This window comes from Pan troglodytes, chromosome 3, assembly GCF_028858775.2.
Source record: "Pan troglodytes isolate AG18354 chromosome 3, NHGRI_mPanTro3-v2.0_pri, whole genome shotgun sequence".
Classification (NCBI taxonomy): Eukaryota; Metazoa; Chordata; class Mammalia; order Primates; family Hominidae; genus Pan; species Pan troglodytes.
In genome coordinates, this window is record NC_072401.2 from 171,730,038 (window position 1) to 171,750,524 (window position 20,487).

The 20,487-nt window shown below is 37.1% G+C and overlaps 1 protein-coding gene across 2 annotated transcripts in view; it reads right to left on the reverse strand.

Moving 5' to 3' along the window:
- Positions 1-524: 524 nt before the first annotated feature.
- Positions 525-20,487, reverse strand: part of AADAT (aminoadipate aminotransferase) — a 29,994-nt gene continuing 10,031 nt past the window's right edge. For both annotated transcript variants that reach the window (XM_001155018.8, XM_009448574.5), the window contains 10 exons: positions 18,790-18,864; positions 13,417-13,626; positions 10,879-10,944; positions 9,440-9,522; positions 8,883-8,979; positions 7,623-7,684; positions 6,708-6,772; positions 5,011-5,117; positions 2,193-2,294; positions 525-1,270 (listed from right to left, as the gene is read on the reverse strand). In XM_001155018.8, the coding sequence (XP_001155018.2) occupies positions 1,229-1,270; positions 2,193-2,294; positions 5,011-5,117; positions 6,708-6,772; positions 7,623-7,684; positions 8,883-8,979; positions 9,440-9,522; positions 10,879-10,944; positions 13,417-13,626; positions 18,790-18,864 (909 nt within the window). In that variant the 3' untranslated portion in view covers positions 525-1,228. The remainder of the gene's footprint in view (positions 1,271-2,192; positions 2,295-5,010; positions 5,118-6,707; positions 6,773-7,622; positions 7,685-8,882; positions 8,980-9,439; positions 9,523-10,878; positions 10,945-13,416; positions 13,627-18,789; positions 18,865-20,487) is intronic.

The window sequence follows — 20,487 nt, forward strand, 5'->3', positions numbered from 1 at the left end:
ACAAGGGATGGCATAAATGATAATGACATAAACTTCCTAATCCCTCAAAGATACTTACAACTTTACAATTATTGGGTCATAGAACACTTCGTCAATTTGTTAAACAGAAAATGAATAGAAAATGAATACAGGGTATTTATGATACACTGTCACAATGAGATCCTATTCTAGATATTACATGTGTATGCAGAGAACATTGCAAAGGAAGCATGCTAAATGCTTATAGCAGTTATCACCAGGGGTGAGACAGTGAGTGGCTTTTACTTTATTCCTTATACATTCTGGATTGTTTGAAAACTCTAAAATGAGCATATCTTACTTCAATAAAGATTTTAAAAGGCGAGAAAAAATAGTTAAAAAATATTTCCTAATACCTTAAACGGTGGTAGTAGATTTAAATTACATAATTGATAAGAATGTATTTTTGTAAATTATGTAGTATTATGAAAATACAATGTAGTAAATTTTCCTAAGTCCATGATCTCCCCTCCTTACTTAGAATTAATGGGTCTGATGCCTTTAGGTATGTTTAGTTTAAGAATTTTATTTTAAAGGAATTTCTGTGGCATAACATAAGGTTTATGGTACTTTTACTAAAAGTCACTTATAATGACCAAATTATAACAATTTTTGCAATAAGCTCTCATTAAATTTTCCTAAAAGTAGAAAAAGTACACATTATATACCATTTTGCACTTAATTACTTCTTTAAAATCTCAAAATAATTCAGTGTAAAATGTTAGTCTCAAAGACAATTTATGGGAAATTATAAAGCAACTACAAAGTTCTTCATAATAAATCCAAGATAAAAGTAACTTTTTACAGGTTGAAAGTTTTTCAAAATGCCTAAGTGGATTATAAATACAGTTTGGCCATCTGATGAATTTAGGCACTTTAAAAGGTGTCTAGTTGAACTACTACAGATAGGACATGTTTGAGGAAATTTAATCTGTAAGTCTAATACCAGTGTTCATTTCTTCCTGCCAAAACAAGAAATTTATTGGAAAAATCCATGAGCAGCATGATTAGTTTGATTTCTTTCTCTTTTTTTAGAGACAGGGTCTTGTTCTGCCATGCAGGCCAGAATGCATGCAGGCCAGAGTGCAGTGGTGTGATCGTAGCTTACTGCAGCCTTGAATTCCTGGGTTCAAGTGATCCTCCCTCCTCTGCCTCCCAAAGTGCTGGGATTATAGGTGTGAGCGACCATGCCCAACCTAGTTTAATTTCTTCATAAAGATTCTTTTATAAGTTGTGCTAATACCTGGAAGGCCTAAAACAGAAAAAAAATTAGAATTAATTAAATTAGGATACTATATTGGAAAACTCTGTAACAACTTTAAAAATCCAAACAAAGAGTATCTGTCTAAGGTTGAGAGAAGGCATTGAAAAGTCAAGTTTAACATCAACTTTATCTGTGCAGGATACCATCAATGTCTATTAAAATATGAAGACTGAAGTACATCAGATTTTCAGGATTTTGTTGTTGTTGTTGTTCTCGTGGCCTTCAAGATAATTTTCCATTTTATCCATAACATGGATTATTTTAGATTTTACATAATCTCTCACCTGCATTTTATATAGATTCAATTGCCCAACTCCACTAATACATTAAAACAGAGAGAACTTATGAAAAACACATTTAATGACACGAGAAAGCAAGTAAATAAAGAACATGCCAAAAATGTCCCTTTCCAAGGATAAATATAAACTCTTCTCAAGGTTAATGGCACTGTTCAATTTATAGCTCTTCTGTTTGATTTCCACATACACAGCTTATTTTGGTTAAAGCTAGATTGTGATTCAGAATATTATTCTATTTGACCCTTGCTGATACTTTTTTCTTCAGAGAAAGAGACTGATAGCCATCATGAATTTGTACTTCTGGCTCATGTTAATTCAATAAAGGAAGGAAAGAAGTTTTCCTCATAACGTGACAATTTACGCAGCTCAGTAGGTTGTGATACATTATTCATGCAGACAATAAATTTTAACTCCAATTTAGTCTCATTTCTATAGAAGTCTAGCAACAAAGTAAAATGGGTCTTTTAATGATAGTTCATGACTGGTCAACAAATATCTGAATTTTAGAAACCCAAACAGATATTAAGTAATATTCTAATTCAGAAAGTATACACGTGCATTAAAAAAATAGAACTGCTAGCTAGTATTACTGAGGAGAATACTACACTCACCACATCCATCTGTTCTGGAGAAGCTGAAGAGAAGGATGCTCTCAAGTAAGGGCTAGGAGCTGAGCTATCGACGTAGAAAGCATTTCCAGGGAGCATTAATACCTAAGAGAGTTGGTGGAAGATAAGTAATGTACCACTAAAGAAAAACTCAAAGATAATATAGTTAAGCCTAATCTCAGAGTAGGGAAGGATGTTTTAAGTTTAAAAGCAGTTAAAGAAATCACAAGAAAAAATACTAATTTATATAAAAATTGTGTATGTCATACAATGAACAAAACTAAACACATAGAAACTGAAAAAATGTTCAGAATCAATATGGCAAATGCTCTCTTCTCAAAACATCAGGAATACACGGAAACTGAGAACACTCAAATTTCAGCTTTAATGTAGAAAGGACAGCTTACTAAAGAAAGATGAACGGTAATAAATACAAACAAATGTTTAATCTAACTAGAAAAGTAATTTTTAAGTTAATAAGTCTGAAAGTTACTTTTAAGCTGGGGCCTGAAAGATAAATTACGTCAGGCAAAAAGCAGGGAGCAGTATTTGAGGGCAAAGACACAGAGAGTAAAGGCCGTGAGATGGGAAGAAAATTGGTGCATTCAAAGAACTGAAAGGAGGTAAAAAATGTAATGTATAAAATGAAGGAATAAAAGTATTAAATAAGCGTGTCAAGATGGGGTGGTCGGAACAGCTGCTGTTCTTGATGGCCACGCAGGCAGACAGCTCACTGACTGTAAGCTCCATTTCCTCTTCTTCCGGGGCATCACATGTACCCTATTCCCCAGCCTCTTTCTAGCTGTGTGTGACCATGAGAGCGAATCCTAATCAATGGATGTGAGTAGAAGCCAGGTAAGAGATGTCTAAGGCTGGCCCATACAAATCATCCCATGTGTGATCTGCCATGCTCTTTCCATTTTGTAGCCATCTTGGAATCCGTGTGTTGAAGAATGAAAAGCAACGAGATGTAAGAAACCCGGGTCTCTGAATCACTGTTGGAACACAGAGGGCTGCAGGTCACATCTTAGAATTATATGTGAGTCAGAGATAAATTTCTATTGCTTATTAAGTCTTTGAGATTTTCAAGTTTATCTTCTGTGGTGGTTAGGGCTGACTAGTATGATCTTCAAGAGCATTGAGTAACTGCTTGTTACACTGTCTGCTAAGACAAGAGGAGTTGGGAGTGACATGATTTGGAGTACTCTGGGCAAAAGATTTCAAAGCAGAAGATGGGTTTCTCTGTCCTGGTTAAAAATTAAGTGAAAACCATCATTTCTCCCAGTAGCATGGAAAAGTTCTGGGATGTACTAGAAGCAAGGAGCTGAAAGAGAAGGGAGTGGTAATAATCTCTTCACAAGATAACCAACATCTGGGCTGACAAAGTGGGGATAAAGCTGGAGATTATTTAGAAAAGGTAAAAAAAGAACATGTAGCAGGATATATGGGATAAATGAAGAGGACTGAAGAAGAGTAGAGTAAAAACAAAGTCTATATCCTTAGCGCCTCGCTTAGACATACCTACAGATAACCACTTACCACATATTTTGAGGATAATGGCATTGACAGAAAAGAATGTATCAAATTGATTTATTATACTACAATGCATTTATTTGAAGTAAGTCAATTGTTTATCAAGTACCTACTATGTGCTGTGATTAGGGTTAGAACAATTAATGAAGTCTGAGTCCTGCCCTCAAGTAAGATGGTTAAGAGAGGATAATAGCTTTCCCAAGGTGGTGGAGGTAGGACTGAAGTCCAGGCAGTCTGTCTCTAGGTCTAACTTCTAGAGCACCTTGTCTCTTATGCACCAGCATGGCACGTTGCCATCATCAATCCAATCTGTCCTTTAGTTCTTATGATTCAAGACAAAAGTGAATCTAGCAGTAGGGTTTCAGTGTGTATAAAAGACTGACAAACATGCAAATGGCTTTAATTAATGGAGAAGGAATAATTTATCTGGTAAACTGGAAAGCTACACAGAAAAATATTTAGAATTTTCAGCTTACTTGATGCCCCCAATGAAACCTAAGTAGATTTATAATTTAAATATAAAAAGAGGAAAAAAAAAGAAACCTAGAATACATTCTACGAGCTAATTTTAAGTGAAAAAAAAGTCAGGATACAAACTTTTCTGTATAATTTTAACTATGTAACATAAGTGCACAGCCAAAATACTGTAAGAACAAGCTTTTCAAGGAACTATACTATAAATGGTCACAAAATCTGGGTAGTAAAATCATGGGCTATTTAAAAAATTTTCATTGTGCTTTTATACATTTTCCAAATATCCTACCACGAGTATACTTTATCTCCATCATCAGAAAACAAACCCTTCATTTTAAATACCAGTGGCTAATACTTACTGAGCACTGAGTATGTGCCACATACTAGTCTAAGGGCTTTACATATATTAACTCACTTTATCATCAGAGCAACCCTATGAGAGAGGGATTCTTATTACCTCTGTTTTACAGAAAAAGCACAGAAAGGGTAACCTATTCAAGGCCACACATCCCCTAAGGGGTGGTGCTGGGATTCAAACCCAACAGGTGTGGCTCCGGAGACTACCCTCAGCCACTACGCCAATCAGTAGCTGAGATGAACAACTATATTTCCACTAATTTAGACCAGCTGGATAATTACATAACCCAAAAACCTCTTATGATTTTGATAATGCAGTAAAATATCTAATATTAGAACATTATGAGTTGGCTGGCGGGCAACAAGAAACATTTCTTTCCATCCTATTCAAGCAAAATATTAAAGAAAAAGTATAACTTTTCCTTAGGTTTCCCAGCCCTTCACCTCCCAGTTTTACCCCCATCTTAACGGCCTTTTCTTCAATCAGTTCTTTTACATCATTAATGCCTTTAACTTTAATCCATAAAAACATTCCAGCAGCAGGAACATGCCATTCTGCCAAACCTACAAACAAAAGAAGAGAATAAATGTCTTCCAAAGGAAGGCATTTTTGATGATATCAAAGTGTGTTGTTAAATGGCATAAGTGTAGTAAGTAGAAACTAGTATTCCTAAAAAAGTTCCTTCAATTATAGCATTTTTTAAAATATCATTTTGTGAGCCTTCAAAATTGACGTTCTGGGTTTTATTTCAAAGAGTTACTGTGGGTGAGGGAAGAAGGGAGGGGTAGGGTGGGCAAGTGAATAGCTCACGTGTGCGTATTTACAATGTAGTCAGTCTTAGGGTAGTGCAAGAAATCCCACTCCTCTCTCCTTCACTTAGAACCATACCTAGACAAACATGGCTATTTCAATTTAGAAGAGGATTCTTCCATTATTTGTGGATTCTTCCAGCATTACAACAAATCCTAGTATTCTTGTAATAGTTTAGATGTCCAGTGGATTAGCATTTTTATCAGAATGTAATTAATTATGAAAAGAAATACTTAAAATTCAAGAATTCCAGAAGCAGTTGTGGGCTTTATGTTTCATTGAGTATTAGGATAGAGAAATCAAAAACAAGCATAATGATCTTTGATTTAAATTACTATCTTTTTAAAAAAAGAACTTGCTGTTGATTCAAAGTTTTTCTTCAGAACTATTATGCAAAGTGGTAAAATAGTGCTATTGTCAAAAAGATACTAATTCTGTTTTTTTTTTTTTTGGATGGAGTTTTGCCTCACCCAGGCTGGAGTGCAATGGCATGATCTTGGCTCACTGCCACCTCTGCCTCCCAGGTTCAAGCGATTCTCCTGCCTTAGCCTCCGAAGTAGCTGAGATTACAGGTGCCTGCCATCACGCCCAGCTAATTTTTATATTTTTAGTAGAGATGGGGTTTCACCACGTTGGCCAGGCTGGTCTAGAACTCCTGACCTCAGGTGATCCACCCACCTTGGCCTCCCAAAGTGCTGGGATTACAGGCATGAGCCACTGCACTCAGCCACTAATTCTGTTTTTACCAAGACTTTATAGAAAATAAGATAAGACAGAAATAAGGAATTGCTATTTTTGGTTTACTATTATTTATATCAAAGGCATTTTAATAATATAATTAAAGCCATGTGATTAATTTGACCTTCATAATAAAAAAATGAATCTAAAACATTTTGCAATCCAGTTAGCAATAGATAATACTACAGAGATAAATGAGGTTAATGATTAGAAGGCAAATAATTTGTCAATAAGACATCTGCCTTTGTACAGCTTAGTTAGAGAAGAATGGTTTGACAATTTTACCCTTTGGGGTAAAATTCTGAAATAACTAAAATTTTTGAAAATAGATATTATTAAGCTTTAAGTAAGTTAGTGATTGATTTTTAGATCTTTTTTTTTTTAATCACAAATTCTTTGCAGCAGACAGGTAAAGTGGATAGGAAGGTCTGTGCCCAGGTTTATCAAATGTTGCTTCTGAGATGATTTATGGTGTAATGTTTCCTTGGCAAGAATACTCCTGGACTGTTTCTTTTCCACCAGGATTGTTAGTAATATTCAGTGTTTATCCCCTACTTTTACAGATGCTACTGTTTATCATGAGGACAAATATACGTTCCACTCACCAGTTAACCACTTGTCTGCAGCTGCCAGTATTGCATCCTTCTGGTTACTATAGAAATCAATAACCCTAGAAGAAGAAAACAATGAAATGGATGTGCTCAGTACATTGATTGCAGAAGCAAAACAGTCTCCAGAGTCCAGGCTATAAGAATTTGTTTTCTATCTTGATTAAAATATTGAATGCTTGATAGAAGAATGGAGCATATTTGTTTCACTTGTCTGGTGAAAAACTTTTAACCGCTGTGTTTTTTCCTTCATTGTAGAATAATTAAAAAATAAAAATTCATAAAGAGAAGTCCATTTCTATGTAAAATATGGAACCCAGAAGTAGCAGGATCAATCTTTGTGTTTAGCTGTCTAAATACTGGTTCTCATCACTCAGGATAAAAGACAATACTATTGAAATAATGAATCACTGGTCTGGGAATGTGAATACCCCATTCCTCCTTATTTCTAAATGTCCTAGGAGGTACCACATTTACACAGCTAAAGTAATCCATAACTTGTACCAATATACAGACTATTTAGGGAAATTATGTTCACCTTCATCTTTACTTGAGCCAAATCCCGTGTCATGTATCCTTCACAATTAATCATTATTAAATAAAGTATTTATGTGTATGAATAGTTTACCCATTACATCATTTAAGTAAGTAAATCTTAACCTGGTGGGGATTTTGGACTACCTTAGGAGTGGGTGGACACTGCTTTCAAACCACACCTTGGATGCTGAGAAGACTTGCTAGGTGAAGAACTAATAAAATGAATAGACTTTTGACTTATAATAGACTGTTCCTATTGTCTCTCCTTTCCGAGGATACTTAGGAAGGAAGAATAAATCAATAATGTAGGTGATCTGTACTATGTTCACTGGGCTCCTGTTTTGTTCATAAATATTTAAAGAAATGATACAATACCTGTCTACATGAGCCATGAAACCTTCTTCTCCCCATTCGTGTAGAAGCTGTGATATCATGAGCTAAAAGAGATAAAATCATAAATACCATGTTTCATCCCCTGAAAATGTAATTTTTGCCATATATAAAAGCAACTCACTTTTGATTACATGTAAACCACAGTAAGATATAACAAGCTGAGCCTAGCTTATATAGTCAGCGATTTAAAACAAATGTCAATTAATAACAATGATAATACTAGTAAAAATAACAAATATTGATATACTACTTGTTATGTAGCAGGCACTATTGTAAGATACTAATATATTTTACCAAATGTAATCTCTATAAATTTCTATTTTACTAATGAGGCACAAGGGTTAAGTTAACTTTTCTGAGTCCCACAGCCTGAATTCAGTCAGGCTATCCAGCTCCTGACCCGCACTGTTAATTGCCATACTATACTGCTTCTCTAAATATAAAAATGTACAGTAGATGTGTAAAGTTACATGACATATTTGGAGATTTTCTTTTTAAAATAGAAGTTCTAGGCTGGGTGCGGTGGCTCATGCTTGTAATCCCAGCACTTTGGGAGGCCCAACAGGGGCAGATCACCAGAGGCCAGGAGTTAGAGACCAGCCTGGCTAACATGGTGAAACTCTGTCTCTACTAAAAATACAAAAATTAGCCAGGCATAGTGATGCGCGCCTGTAATCCCAGCTACTCGGGAGGCTGAGGCAGGAGAATCGCTTGAACCCGGGATGCAGAGGTTGCAGTGAGCCAAGGTCATGCCACTGCACTCCAGCCTGGGTGACAGGGCAAGACTCTGTCTCAAAAAAAAAAAAAAAAATTTAAAATGTTATAAATTGATAGTGAACTTCTGTTGATAACAGATACAAAAAATATGAAAAAGTCTCCAACTTGGTAAAACATGGGGCCATCTGCACTTTATGGAACATACAATATCAAACAAGTGTCCTATTCTACACAAACTTTTCTATTCTATTCATATTCTTGCAACCTGCAAGGTTGTGTTACACACGGATCCAATAATTTCTCAAAGTTTGTAAGGAAATTTACACATTCTCTTAAATTAATTTTACTTTATTTTAATTAAAATGCATTCCAACCCATTTCTTTAGAAAGATTAGCATGTCTGCAAAGAAGGCAAACTATGAGTCACTAAACAGGTTTGGAGTTTCTGTTCTCTACCATCTATTTTTTTTAAAAATTCTAATCTGATTACAAAAAAAAAAAATCGATTTCCTAAATTGTCCTTACCTGGTTAAAAGTGCTGGGGTGCAATGTTGAAACTTGTATGTGTAAAATAACTCTCTCTATTAAGGGTTTTGGACCAGTTAAAAATCCTATTCTCAACCTATGTGGAAAGAGAAAAGGCACGATACCAATTCCATATTAACAATTAATACATATCACTTTCCTGATTTCATTAGACAGACAATTGTGACCTGGGGACAAAAGGATCTAGATAATTAAAACATTCTAATAAAACTAACTACTTCTTATTTCAAAAACAAATTTAAGTGTACATTTAAAACAAGATCGACCACGTATTTCCAAATGTGCCCTTTCATACCTGATATCAAAAACCTGACTGGTCCCACTACAACTTTAGATAAACAGCCAAGAATCTTTGACTATTGCAGGTGAATAAAGGGAAAAAAAGGCCTGTGTTAATATTAATCATGAAACTGGTATTTTAAAACAAGTAGACTACAAGCATTTTAAGTGAAAAAAATTGTCTAGACTAAAAGATACTGAGGTACTATCTCTGGCTGTATTAGATCTAGCGTCAAGTTAGAGACACAGGGCCTTACCCAGAGGAAATGATTTTTGAAAAAGAGTCAGCTCTGATGACACGTCCATCAACATCCATGGAAAGAAATGTTGGTACCCTGAACTTAAAATGAAAAATAAAAAATACTGTTGGTCTGAAAGCTCTGTTAGTCACTGTACGATTATTTTGAATAGAGAGTAGACAGGAGATGGATTTGGATAACAACAGTACAAATATTCTCTTACCTTTATTTCAACCCTTTAACATGGAATAACAAACAAAGATGCATATTCTTTTATTAGCATCTGCTTGTCTTCATGGCTTTTCTGCCAAAAACACACACAAGGGCTTATTATTTGCTCCAGATGCCATTATTATGAACTTAGGGAAACTTCAAACAGGCCCTCTTTGCCCCAGAGGTTGAAATCCAGGATTAACAGACTTACAGGAGGGACTCAAGAAACACTAGTTTGAACAAGACCATAATGAGGATGGCCAGCAGCACTGAAGGGTGTTCAGAGAGAGAACGCTGATCCTTAGGACTGACAGAAAGAAAAATGATGAGAATGAAGATGAGAAATTAGTCAACATGAAAGACTGACTTCGACATTTACTTTAAAAGTAGCTACAAACGAGAAATGAAATTTGCTGGCATGCTGATGGTGGGAGGCAGGAGGCAAAAGTGATGTTTTAGGAAACCCTGTAGAGAAATCAAGAGTTCTTATCTCTTCCCAGTATATTTAAGGGGCAAGCTGAATCCAAGTACATGTTCTTCGCAGCCCTAAGAGCAAAGAAAGTGTTGGCTTTTGAAGAATCAGGCTTTGGTCTTAACATTATTATCATCTATCAGAAAAAAGTCATCATGAAACGTAGCTCACATACATGATAGTGTGAGAATCAATCTAAATGCCCATTACTCTGCAGTAAGATCCAGGACATAAATGACAGGGTGGCAAATGTGTGATGCGCTGCCTGTGATGCCTCCTCTTGTGTCCATCGGGGACGCTGCTAACAGAGCACAGCCTCTTTCTCCTTCAGCTTGAGCACGGCTTCCTAATCCTTCTCATACATCATTCTAATCGGCCACCACCAAGACACAGAAGTCAACTGCCAAAGATGAAACTCAGTTCACATCCCTGGGTGATGTTTGAGGAGCTGTTAACTTGGATGTGGAGTTTAAGACGTCCATCAGCCCTGATGTACTCTGTTTGTCCCAGTGCCTGGTATAGAAAGCCAGCTACTATTTTGAAGGTAAGTAATTTCTGGAAAGAGCAGTAACACCAAAAAAGAAAGGTACTAATTCCATAATAAAACTGGAAGACTGAAAAGTAAAGTAGTAGCAAATTAATCATAATTGATTTATTTTCCATGTAAAAGTGGATTAGTTCTGACTCAGCAGTCAGCCCAATACCCAACAGAGTGCAGTAACTTAAAACAACTTATCTTCTAATAGTGAAGTAAGTTCACATAATCACTTACCTTGTTAAACTGGAGAAAATAGTAAGGATCATCTTCTATTATGAGGAAATCATATTTTCTTGCAAGCTAAAAAAGGTTGAAGTAATTGTTTATTTCTTAAAGTAATCTATTTATTTCTTAAAAGTTATCTAAAATTAAATTCATTTGGAATTATAATTCTTTGTACTCATTCAAGGAACTACTGTGTCTATTGTCTTAGACAATGAGGATAAAAAGAGGAACAAGGCATTAAAGGCTCTTATTCTCATGGAAGTTAGATTCCAGGGGAAAGACAGAATATACATAAGCCTGTGGATCATGAGCAGAATAAACATTAGATAAGTGGTTTTATTTATTTTGTTTTTTTGAGACGGAGTCTCGCTCTGTCGCCCAGGCTGGAGTGCAGTGGCGCGATCTTGGCTCACTGCAACCTCTGCCTCCTGGGCTCAAGTGATTCTCCTGCCTCAGCCTCCCGAGTAGCTGGGATTACAGGCATGCACCACCACACCTAGCTAATTTTTGTATTTTTGGTAGAGATGGGGTTTCACCACGTTGGCCAGGCTGGTCTCAAACTCCTGACCTCAAGTGATCCACCCACCTCAGCCTCCCAAAGTGCTGGGATTACAGGCGTGAGCCACTGCACCCAGCTAGATGGGTGGCTTTTAAGTGCTGGGCAGAGCATTACAACAGGTGAGGGAGAGAGTGACAGGGTAGCTATTTCAGGTTCAATCACTGAGAAGGCCTTCCAGACCAGGTAATATCAGAGCTTAAAATGACAGGAAGGAGTCAGTTGTGCAAATATCAGAGAAGAAGAATCTAGACTGAGGGATGAATGCGGGCAAAGGCCCCAGGATAAGCAAAATGCTTGACATGTTTAAGGGCTAAAAAGGACAGTGCGGCTGCCCCAAGTGCAGCAAGAAGAATGATAAGAGAGAAGGCTTGAGAACAGACCAACCATGTTACCTAGCTCTGCAAGGCAGATAAAAGAATTTGGGCTTTATTTTAACTGCAAGGAGAAACCACCGGAGGGCTGTAAACAGGAGAACCCGGAGCTGGGCTTTATACTGACATTTCTGCAGGGACAGATGTGGCTGGCTGCTGTGTGAAGAGTGTGACTGGTTAGAGGGCAGGGCGAAATGCAGCTGGTGTAGTGAAGAAGGCATTGGAGGAGTCCAGTGAGGGCAGGCAGGGGCTCAGAAGATGGGGACAGTGATGACAACAGAGAAAAATGGATGGACTTGGATAAGCTCAGTGGTAGAGTCCACAGGAGAAGCAAGATGTGGGGGATGGGGGGCAAAGGAGGGAACGACAGGAATAAAGGGTAACCATTCATAGTTGCACTCTTTATGGAGATGGAGAATGTGAGAGGCTGTAGATCAGAGGTTTGGGGTGGGGCTGTGGAAAATCAGGAGTTCTATTTTGGGCATGTTAAGTGTGAAATGATTTTTAGACATCTCTGTGGAGGTATCAGCAGAAAGTTGGATACAGAAGCATGGGCCTCAGGGAAGAGGTAGGGGCCAGGCAATGTGCCGGTCATCGTGTACGTAATGGAATAGACAGCTACAAAACTGGACAAGCCTGTCTGGGGAGTATGTAAACAGAGAAGAGAACTCAGGACAGAGCCTGGAAAGTACAAACATTAAGAACATGACTGTGTGTGTGTATGTGTGTGTGTGTATACGTGTGTTTATATAGATACACGTATATATATGTGTGTGTGTGTGTGTGTATATATATATATATTTAGAGTTGGGGTCTTGCTATGTTGCACAGGCTGGTCTTGAACTCCTGGGCTCAAGCATCCTCCCACCTCAGCCTTTCAAAGTGCTGGGATTACAGGCGTGAGCCACTGCACCCAACCTGAGGCAATATTTTGAACCTAAAAATTTTCTAAGTAAAAGGAACTGGCTGAAATCTTTCCTATGATTCCACTGGATGTGACTAAATTCTATAGAGTTTAACATGGGTTTGGTATTTATTTTAAAAAGCTATTTGTAGTGAAAGGTTGGAGACACAGTCAGGTACATAAAAGAGACTTTCCAAAAGGCACATTTCTCTTATTTTTCAAAGATTTCTGGGGAGCTTAATATATGTTTGATACTTAAAAAAATGTTTATAGTGAAAAGCTAGGCATCATCGGTATCTCAAAGAGATTTTATGAAAGGGGAGCATGCCTCTTATTTTTAAAGAATTCTTGGTAACCTAAGATGACAAGAAGTAGGAAGCAGAACAGACAAGTTAACAACACGGAAAATAATGGAACTCAAACTTGGGGTAAAATATTAAATAATCTCAAAATTTAACATCAGGCTACGGATGCTATTTCTTTTATATTAAAACATCAATTATGGGGAAAGAAAAATCTCATAACTAATGAAAGATGCAGAAATTTATTGTGTCTAAATTTATTAGGACCCTGAGCATATATGATTTCCTTTTATTCAAAATTATATTCCTTGAAAGCAAAAGGCTAAGAAGAAAGGGAGCTTGCATAGTGCTCTTCTAAAAAGTCACAAAGAAACAGGAACACAACTACTTTAACCCATTCTTCTACAATACCTCATAGATTTCCTTTTTGCGTTCACTTGTTAATGAGTTTCCAGTAGGGTTGTTGCCATTTGGAACAGTATAAAGAAATTTGGGGGTGTTTTTCTGGGGATTCTTTGAATCTTCTGGTTTCCATCTGGAAAGTATGTCTCTTAGGGAATCTGGAACAATCCCGCTTTCATCACTGGCAACATTAATAATGTTGCAGCCCAGTGGGTGCAGCTGTTGAGCACAAAAGAAAGCCTGAGTCAGTCATGATTACAAATGTAAGTGCTATTGGTTTTTTTTTTCTTTCTAACTAAGAACTTGCTCATTCATACCCTTAAAAATATATAAACCCGCACCCAGCTCTGAGTTCCTGAGGATTGAGGTTATACATTTATTTTTTTTTTTGAGATGGAGTCTCACTCTGTCACCCAGGCTGGAGTGCAATGGCGCGATCTTGGCTCACTGCAACCTCCCTGGTTCAAGTGATTCTCCTGCCTCAGCCTCCCGAGTAGCTGGGACTACAGGTGCACGCCACCACACCCAGGTAATTTTTTGTATTTTTAGTAGAGACGGGGTTTCACCATGTTAGCCAGGATGGTCTGGATCTCCTGACCTCGTGATCCGCCCACCTCGGCCTCCCAAAGTGCTAGGATTACAGCCGTGAGCTGCCACACCCCTGGGGCAGATTCCATTATTGTTCAAAAATACCTCCTGTCCCTTCCCAGAGAATTATATAATTCTTTCTTGCCCCATTTACGTCAGGTATGGCCATGTGTCTTGCAGTGGGCAACAAATTCGGGGCAGAAGTGACGCATGTTCCTTCCAGGCAGAAGCTTTAAAATCCAGCTTGTGGTTGTCTATGTCTCTTTTCCCTCTGCTCTAAGATTGACCATGTTTCAGATAGAGATTGCTTCTGTCAATCTGGGGCTTAGAAGAAAGATGGCATGGAACTGAGCTCCAGCAGTCTTGTAGTGGATATGGAATGTAAGGGAAATAAAACTGTACTGGGGTCATTGGTTGCAGCATAACCTAGCTTCTTCTGACGGAATTATCTTTTTTTCTGATTTTTCCTTTATTATTATTACTTTTTCAACTTTCATTTTAGATTCAAGGGGTACGTGTGCAGGTTTGTTACATGGGTATACTGCATGATGCTGAGGTTTGGGGTACAATTGCTCCTGTCACCCAGGTACTGAGCATAGTACCCAATAGGTAGTTTTTCAAGCCCTTGCCCCCTTCCTGACTCCCCCCAGCAGTCAGCCTCAGTATCTTTTGTTGCCATCTTTATGTCCCTGATGAGTACCCATGAATTATCTTCATAATTATAATTATTACTGGTTTATGAAGTAGGGGTTTGACAAAAGAATGTTTTTTGATAGAGTAAATAAATCACATGATTAATTTACTGTTGTGTTCATATATAAAATAGTCACAAGCAGAGGTGATATTAAAAATATTTAACAAGTGGCATAGCATGGGTATATCAGATACAGCACAGCCTGGAATGGGGACCTGTAGGCCCCCTGTTATGCCGACATTAACTCTGGATCATGGGAGGTTCAGGGTGGTCCTAGGAGAGGGGTCAAGGAAGCCAGGGTAGTGGCGGGACACTGAATGGGATGAGCAGATCACCAGGCAGTACAGTAGAATTTCCATATTTTACCAATTGCTAAGGCTGAACTGGCATGTACTGGTATTGCTTATAGACTTAGCTTTATACAAATTTGTGGAATCTCATTCATGGTTGAGCATTAAAGAAAAAAAAAGGAACTTAAGAAATAATAATTGAATGAGGTTCTAAAAAAATTGCAAATGAAAACCAAACACTCTTTTAGCAGTCAAATGTAGAATTACGCATAAAAAAAGAACAATTCAGATCCTCCTTATGACAAATTTAAAAGGCCTTAACCTTATAAAGCACATCTACCATGAATAAAGCAAATCAATACTGGGCCATAAACTAAACACATACTGCTTATTAGCATATTTCCTCAAAGCTTGGCATAGTTTCTGTTTTTCTGTTTGGGTATGTGAAAACATTTGTGCATGTGTATATGCACGCTTCATATGTAGACACTGGTTTTACATTCATAGACATTATGTAATCTTAAATCTTAGGCATTTAGGAAAATAAATTATGAGTATCCAATCATTAAGAAAAAGTAATTATTTTATTTTAGTTTTATTGTGGTAAAATTGTTGCCATTTTAAGCCTTTTTCGTTTGTTTATTTTTTTAAGCAACAAGGTCTCACTTTGTTGCCTGGGCTGAAGTGCAGTGGTGCAATTATGGCTCCCTGTAACACCACGCTCCTGGGCTCAAGCAATCCTTACACCTCGGCCTTCTGCCTGGCTAATTAAACAAACAAACAAAAAGTTGTAGACACGTGCTTTGCTATGTTGCCCAGTATGGTCTCGAACTCCTGACCTCAAGTAATCCTTCAGCCTCAGCTTCCCAAAGTGCTGGGATTACAGGCGTGAGCCACCTCGTCTAGTCCATTTTAACTATTTTCAGGAGTACAATTCAGTGGCATTAATTACATTCACAATGTGTGCATCCATCCATCACCTCTGTCTATTTCCAAAACTTTTTCCTCACCCCAAATAGAGACTCTGTACCTATCAATAACTCTCCATTCTCTACACTCCCCAGCCTCTGGTAACCACTCACCTACTTTCTTTCTCTATTAATTTGTCTATTCTAGATGTTTCATATAATTGGAATAATACAATATTTGTCCTTTTGTGTCTGGCTTCTTAAAGTTAAAATGCTTTCAAGGTTCATCCATACTGTAATATGTATCAGATCTGTGTTCCTTCTTATGGCTGAATAATATTCCATTGTATGTATATACCACATTTTATTTATCCATTCATCCACTGATGGACACTTGAGTTGCTTCTACCTTTTGGCTATTGTAAATAATATTGCAATGAACATTTGTATACAAGTATCTGTTTGAGTCCCAGTTTTCAATTCTTTCTGGGTATATACCCATGAGTGGAATTGTGGGTCACATGGTAATTCTATTTTAATTTTCTGAGGAACTGACAAACTTTCCCACAGTGGCCATACCATTTTACATTTCCTTCCACCAGCAATGAATGAACCCAGTTTCTTCACAATTCACTATTTTTTTTTAATAATAGCCATCCTGGTATGTGTGAGGTAGTATCTCACAGTAGTTTTGATTTGCTTTTCTCTATTTAAAAAAATCTTTTTCCCCAAGCCTGAGTCTTGCCAAATAATCAGACTGCAGGTACAGCTGTCACACATTGTAGAGTACTAACCACTACACGATCATGGAACTTGCGGCTTTCATACGTTGATTTATGTTGCTTTGCATTTCTCTAATCACTAATGATGTTGAGCATCTTTTATGTGCTTATTGGCCTTTTGCACATGTTCTTCAGACTAATGTCTATTTAAGTCCTTTGTCCATTTTTAAATTGGGTTGTCTATCTTTCTGTTGTTGAGTTGTAGGAGTTCTTTATATGTTCTGGTTATTAAAGGTTTATCAGATATATTATGATAAATATTTTCTCCCACTGTATAGACTTTTTTTCACTGTTTTCATAATGTCCTTTGATACACAACTACTTTTAAATCTTCAAGTTCAATTTATCTATTTTTGTGGTTGTTGTTGCTCATATTTTTGGTCATATCTAAAAAATGCACCAAATCTAAGGTCATAAAAATTTGCCCTTATGTCCTAAGTGTTTGTAGTTTTAGCCCTTATATTTAGGTCTTTGATCCATTTTGAGTTAAATTTTCATATGGTGTGAAGTAAGGGTCCAAGTTCTTTTATATGCATGTGGAAATCCAGTTGTCCCAGCACCACAGTTGAAGAGACTATCCTTTCCCCCACTGAATGATCTTGGCACCCTTACTGAAATCAACTGGATTTGTGGGTTTATTTCTGGATGCTCAGTTCTATTCTATTGGACTATATGATTGTCTTTATGCCAGTACCACATTGTTTGATTACTGCAGCTTTGCAGTTTTGAAATTGGGAAGTGGGGGTCTTCCAAATTTGTTCTTTTTCAAGATTATTTTGGCTATTTAGGTCCTTTAAACTCACATCAATTTGAGGACTGGCTTTTCCATTTCTACAAAAAAGGCTGTTGGCATATCGATAGGGGTTGTATTGAATCTGTAAATTGCTTAGGGTAGTATTAATATCTTAACAATATTAAGTCTTCCAATCTATGAACTGTGGAAGTCTTTCCATTTATTTGAGTTTTGCTTAATTTCTTTCAGCAAAATTTTTCAGTTTTTAATGTACAAGTCTTCCACCTCCTTTGTTAGATTTATTCCTAGGTATTTTATTCTTTTGAATGCTATTACAAATGGAATTGTTTTATATATTGCTTTATATGTTGATTTTCATAAAAATAATATAAAATTTGAAAAAAATAAAAGGATCCATGAAGTTGGAATCAATAGAGCATAAAAGTCATCGCATTCAATTCCCCTACTCTAAGCTAGAATTACTTTAGCCATATTTGTGTTAGGTGGCAGTCAAGAGTGACTGAGCACCTACAGTGATGGGCAATGTTGTAACCCATTATGAAGTCCGGTAAGGCCAATGGTTAGCAAGTTCTTATACAGAGCTGAAATTGTTTCCCTGTGGTTCCAGTTCTATTAACCTAAGGTCATGTACAAATAAATCTAATTCTTTTGTCACATGGCTAACTTCTATGTATTTGAGGACAGTTTTCATGCCTCTGTTGAGTCTTTTCTTTCTGGGGAAAATAGCTCCAGTTCCTACAACCATTCATCATATGATATGGCTTCCAATTCCCTATTTACTCTGACTATCTTTCTCTGAGTATGCTCCAGTTGTGGACATTTCTGTCTTAAAGTAGACTGCCCCAAACAAACCTAATTCTCAGCAATGTGCTCTGACCAGTGCAGAGCAGAGTCAGATCATCAGCTTCCTCATTCTGTAAATCACAGTTCCACGGATCTAACCTTGGAATGGAAAGTCGTCATTATACCATATAAGTATACTAAACTGACATATAACATAGTTGTACTTATGCATATGGTAATAAGATAGTAATAAAAAATAAATTTTTGTAATTTAAGTTACATTTCAAGTAAAATATTAAGAGAATTGGACATGATTTTGCATAATCTAATTTTAATGCCTATACACTTGGATTTCAAAAAAGAAATGTATAAAGAAGAGAATACATTTCACATATGTTGTATATATCCTTTAAGATTATCCTGCTTATGGGTAAAAGATGCTATTTCATTTTTCTGTGGACAGATTATTTTAAAGTTAATAAGATATTAACTTTATTATAATAAAGTTATTATAAAACCTTTATTATAAGTTTTCTTCTTATTTACTACAAGAGAGTTGCCTTTAGTAAAAATGTATACTCACACTTTGAAGAGTTCCTGCATAAGCAGGTTCATCTAGGAGGACATTATCTCCAGGGTTAATGATCATTTCAAACACCTAACAAAAGAAGCATAGGTTAGCTTGTTAGTCAGCATAGGTTAGTACTGTTTCCATGCTCAGAAGCCCATTTTTTAGTTTGAGCTCACATGGTTCTAGAGTAAGAATTAGCAAATTGTTTATAAAGGGCCAAACAGTAAACACTTTGCGGGTCATAGTATCTCTGTTGCAACTACCCTGCAACTACTCTGCCTCTATAATGAAAAAGCAGCCATAGACAATATATAAATGAATGGGTGTGACTGAGTTCCAATAAAACTTTATTTACAAAATTTGATGAAGGGCTGGATTTGGCTCTCAAACCATAGTTTGCCAACTCCTGTTCCAGAGAAAGGTGAACAGAGGTTTGGCTGCTAACATTCATTTATTCCTCTTATTGCTTCTTTGAAAATCTATTAAATGTTTACTATACGCCAGGCCTGTGTAAAGTGTCAGAGATAAAATAGCAAAATGACATGGTTCTTACTCTCATGGAGCTACTGGTCCACTGGGAAAGCTAGACACCAATTAAATAACTACCCAATAAATGTGCAATTAAAAACGGTGGTGAGTGATATTAAGTACAGATGCACAATGACATAAGAGCTCATTGTAGGAAGACCTAGGCATTCAGGGAATTCAGGGAAGGCATCCTGGAGGAAGCGATGAGTTGGTGTATGGGGTAACAACAGTTAGATTTGAAAAACCAAAATAATTATGTGTCTTGAGGCAGAATGTAGAGAAAAGAGTGGTGTGACATCAGACAGAAGTGGGCAGAGACCAACCATGTAGGCATTTGAGCCAAGGGAGGCAAGTAAGGATTTTAGAAGAGAGTGGGGAGGAGGAGTCACATGATTAGATACTCATCTTGAAAAGATCAATCTGGCTGCAGTATGAAAGAATGAAAGAAGGGTGAGAATACATGTGGAAAGTTTGGAAAGTTTTTAGGATTGTTTGGGAAGTTACTGCCACAGGCCTGGAACAGGTAAGGGTCATCTTAAAGTAGAGTGGTGACAGAGGAATTGTGGAGAAGAACTGAGAGGTATTAGGAAATGAAAAGTAATGGAACATGATTATGGACAATAGGGAAATGAGGAAGAGGAGGTGTCAAGAATGATGCCTAGATATTTGGTTATGGAACTAGATAGATGGTGGGGGTGGTGCCATTCACTGAAACACATAACCAAAAAGCCATCCATATCTGAGTGAGAGGATGATTTGTTTTAGTGTGAGATGCCTTTGAAACACCCTGTGATGATGTCAGATGGATAGATGGACAAATGGATTTGGAAGGAGCCTGGAAGTTACTGGCATATGGTTGATCATGTGAATGTAAATGGAGATACCCAGGAAAAGTACATAGACTAAGGAGAGATGTTCAAGGACTGAGCTACAGGGAACTCCAATAAATAATGGCTGGGTAGAGGAGGACACTGCAAGGAAGGGAGGGAAAGTGGGCTGGAGGAGAACCACACAACATGCTACTGAGAGAGCTAGAGGAGGACAGTGTTTTCAAAAGGGTGGGGGAGACTTCCAGTTCCAAAATGGTGGTGTAGAAGCAAGTTGACTTCATTCCCTCCCACAAAACCACTAACAAATATACAGTGCTAAAATTTACACCAGAAACAACCCAGAACTCAAATA